General features: G+C 36.6%; 1 protein-coding gene across 1 annotated transcript; it reads left to right on the top strand.

The window, feature by feature from the left end:
- Positions 1-602: 602 nt before the first annotated feature.
- LOC109267410 (COX assembly mitochondrial protein 2 homolog) lies at positions 603-1,051 on the top strand. The gene is made up of 2 exons (XM_019450212.2): positions 603-811; positions 934-1,051. The coding sequence occupies exons 1-2, from the start codon at positions 603-605 to the stop codon at positions 1,049-1,051; spliced, it is 327 nt and encodes a 108-aa protein (XP_019305757.2).
- The last annotated feature ends 2,586 nt before the right edge of the window (positions 1,052-3,637 follow it).

Raw genomic sequence — 3,637 nt, 5'->3', positions numbered from 1 at the left:
TTTCATAACAGGAAATATATTTAAAGAACTCAATTGTGCAAACTACAACTGAATGAATTTCATAGCAATATGTTTGTGGCCCTCTTAAATCCAAATTTCCAATTTACCAAATTTCAGAATTATTGGCCAATTTTTGTATAGGAAATCTTAAAGATAGGGATGTGCCATCTTTGTATTCTTTTGCTGCCCGAAGTCTAACAAGGTGACTGGTATATAGTAGGTACTTCAAATATATAAGGAATAAATATATGTGTAAACATGGAAATAAATGTTAACATGACAGAACCTTAAAGGATTAGATTTTATCTCAAAATGATTTTATTTTTTTATGTCGTGATTTAAAAGCCAGTGGTTCCTCTTTTATCATATACTTCACATACTTTTTCTCTATCCATTTGCTCTGGTATCTAGGATTGCCTAAAAATAGTAATAGTTGGCCTGTGGAGGGCATGAGAGACTTCACCAATGTGAACCTGCCCAGCTCTGGTGCCCAGGTCACCGCTTTTTGGATGGGGAGTCTTGGCTGGTGACTTTTACTTCAGCCCTCCCAGTGAGGCCACAACTGGCGTTGTTCTGCTGTGCTCCATCACGTTCTCCTAAAGATGCATCCCGACTTATCTCGACACTGGCCCACTGAAGAATACAATGTCTTCATTAACTGGCTTAGGGAGTGTCACAAAAATTATAGCATTTGGGAAATTTTTGGTCATTGCAATGATCCTGATCAGGAGAGGAGAAAATGCTTGAATAGTGAAGACACAGAAAAGAAGACCAAGAGCAGGGAGTATAACAATGCATGCAAAAAAGATGTGTGTTTTGTTTTGTTTTGTTGTAAGTGAACTCCACACCCAAAATGAGGCTGGAACATACCACCCTGAGATGCAGAGTCGCATGCTCTTGGGACTGAGTCAACCAGGTGCCTCTGAAAAGGAGTTTTAATCCTGCAGAGGAATCTGAAAAACAAATTACAGGCATACCTTGGGAAAAAAATAGTGATAGTTGGCTTTGTTATGAATGCTATGATACCTCCAAAATTCAGTCTGGAGAATAAAAATATATCCACCCTGAGTGATCTAGTCACCTTTATATGTATTTGGAAAAACTTGGTAGGTAGTAACTTTTTTTCCCCAAATTCTAACTCAGAGAAATCCCTGCCTTTTTCCTATATACATATGGGACTCCTCCAGATCCCAGACATAGTAAAACAGACATTCTGGGACTTGAGTTCTAACTTGAGTAACTAGAGGATTTGAATTCTGTAGAACAAAATACAAAAAAAGTCTTGCATCTGTATACGTTGTGCCTCATATTCCTTAAGTAACTTGATTTGATTCCAGTTGAGATTGTGGAGGGTTCAAACAGGGCTTTCATGTTTGCTTGTTTTTAACCGCAGAACACCCCTGTATTCTAAGAAATTTGACAAATGAGTGCAGGACAGCAAGTCAATGCAGACTGGACACTGTCTTTAGAAAACCTCTGTGCAGATCTGTCACCACCTTGGCTGCTAAAACATTCAAGCACTGTAGAAACAGTGAGGAACCTAAATGAAATGGTAAATAATTGTCCTGTCATCTGAGCATAGATACGTGTTTGGAATCAGTATGCTTCCTGTCTTAGTCTGGTGAGATTGCCGTAACAAATTACCATAGACCAGGTGGTTTAAACAACAAAAAATTATTTTCCTACAGCCCTAGAGTCTGGAAAGTCAAAGAACAGGGTGCCAGACTGGTCAGTTGGTGGTGCACGCTCTCTTCTTGGCTTGCAGACAGCCACCTTCTCATTGTGTTCTCACATGGGAGAGGAGAGATCTCTCTCTTTTCCTCTTCTTATAAGGCCACCAACCTCATCTGGTTATGACCTGGCCCTTAATTACCATCTAAAGATTCTCACTCTAAATGTAGTCATATTAGGGGCTGGGATTCAACATAAGAATTTCAGGGAACATAATTCAATCCAAAGCACTTCCCTTAACCAATTTCAGTTGCAAAGACCATGTGGGATAAATGAATGAATATAGACTGAAAAACGGCAAGGCCAGAGTCCGTTTGAGAATTAGCAAAGTCACTTAAATTGAAATTGTGTGGTACCTTGAGCCATTGTTTTTGCAATATTACAGATCTGACAATGGCAGATATTGGAAAAATGTGACCTAGTAGATGTTCTTTGTTTGATACAAAATTGTTGAATAAATCAACAGGTATTTTCCCCGATTTTAAGTAAGTTTTAATGTAATCTTCAAGTTACCCCTTCTGGGCGATTCTGAGCATCTGAAAATAGCCATGATATTTTTCCCATTATAATTTCCTCGTCCTACATGTGAGTGTGCCCCAATCCCTTTCTTCAACATGCTGATTGCTGCCCTTAATGCTGCTATACTATAGCACTAATATGATGCTCACTTCAGTTAGAAGCTTTCTGCATATCTTGCTTTCATTTCCTGTTCTATTTTCTATAAACATAGTTATTTCCATTCTGTTGCTTTCAGTCACATATGGCATTTTGAAACAGTTAAATAAAGAGATTATCAATATTAGATCTATCTCAGCTGTAAAACCTACATTTATAGAGAAATATGATCTATTCAATTTCATTTCTGAAAGCCCAGCATCCAAGCGATGGTCATAAATTCACATGATTACCCTAAGCATTAGATTTTGCATTTGGATCACTATTTAACTGGAAAAAGAAATCAAACATTCATGCAAGCAAGGAAGCAGCTCTCTATTAATGACATGTGCAAGGAAACTGAAAAATATAAATGATTCTGACCAAGATCATCAATAAAACTTGACACTCAAACAAAATGACTCTATAGTATCTCCTTTGGGGACAGAGAGCATGAGAAGAATATTAATATTTTGCCAAATTCAACATTTTTCAGGAAATCACTTTCTGTGTTACGAATTTGTCAGGAAAATTGTAAAATAGTAAAAATGATATATACTATTATCTGTAAAAATGCAAAGTACATATTGACCAATATTTAATTGAAGACTTCCTGAAAGAGCTTCAATAACATCAATTATTTTAAGCACAATATTATTATAATCAAGTCCGATTCAGAGCCTAAGGAATGATGTACGCAAAACAGTCACTTTAACAAATAAAACTTTTAAAAAAATCATAATCTTAATGGTTGCAGATTATAAACAAGTTCATTTAGAACATTCCTGCAGTGAAAAGGAATGATGCTTGCAGATCTGAAAAAATACATATGACAAATTAACATGGCATTTACTTTTTGTTATGATCTGGAAAGAATTCTGAAAATTATTATTTCACTGAAAAACAAATGCATTTGTTTTTCTTCCTTCAGCCCCTCTCCTGAAAATAATAGTCCAACTTAAACATGAAAGCAAAAGGGAGTCATCAAAGGGAGTTCCTTTCCTGACACTCCAACTTCTCCATGGTTGTTCTGATAGTATATCCCTTAAGAATGTTTGGGGACTAAGACATATAGATGTTATAATTGAAAACCAAACAGGGGCTAATGTCCACCACGGGGGAGATAATTAGAAAAATCATGTATTGGGCTACTGTTGTGAATGATAATCAAGTAGAGCTCTATCATTTGATTACAAGCCTCATTCAGTAGAGCCCACGTGTTCTTGGGCATGAAGTGATTAAGCAATAAGCA

The sequence above is a fragment of the Panthera pardus genome, unplaced genomic scaffold, assembly GCF_024362965.1.
Source record: "Panthera pardus isolate Hobbes unplaced genomic scaffold, ASM2436296v1 HiC_scaffold_2, whole genome shotgun sequence".
NCBI classification, from domain to species: Eukaryota; Metazoa; Chordata; class Mammalia; order Carnivora; family Felidae; genus Panthera; species Panthera pardus.
Note: the sequence above shows the minus strand (reverse complement) of the source record. Positions and strands in the feature narration are given on the sequence as shown.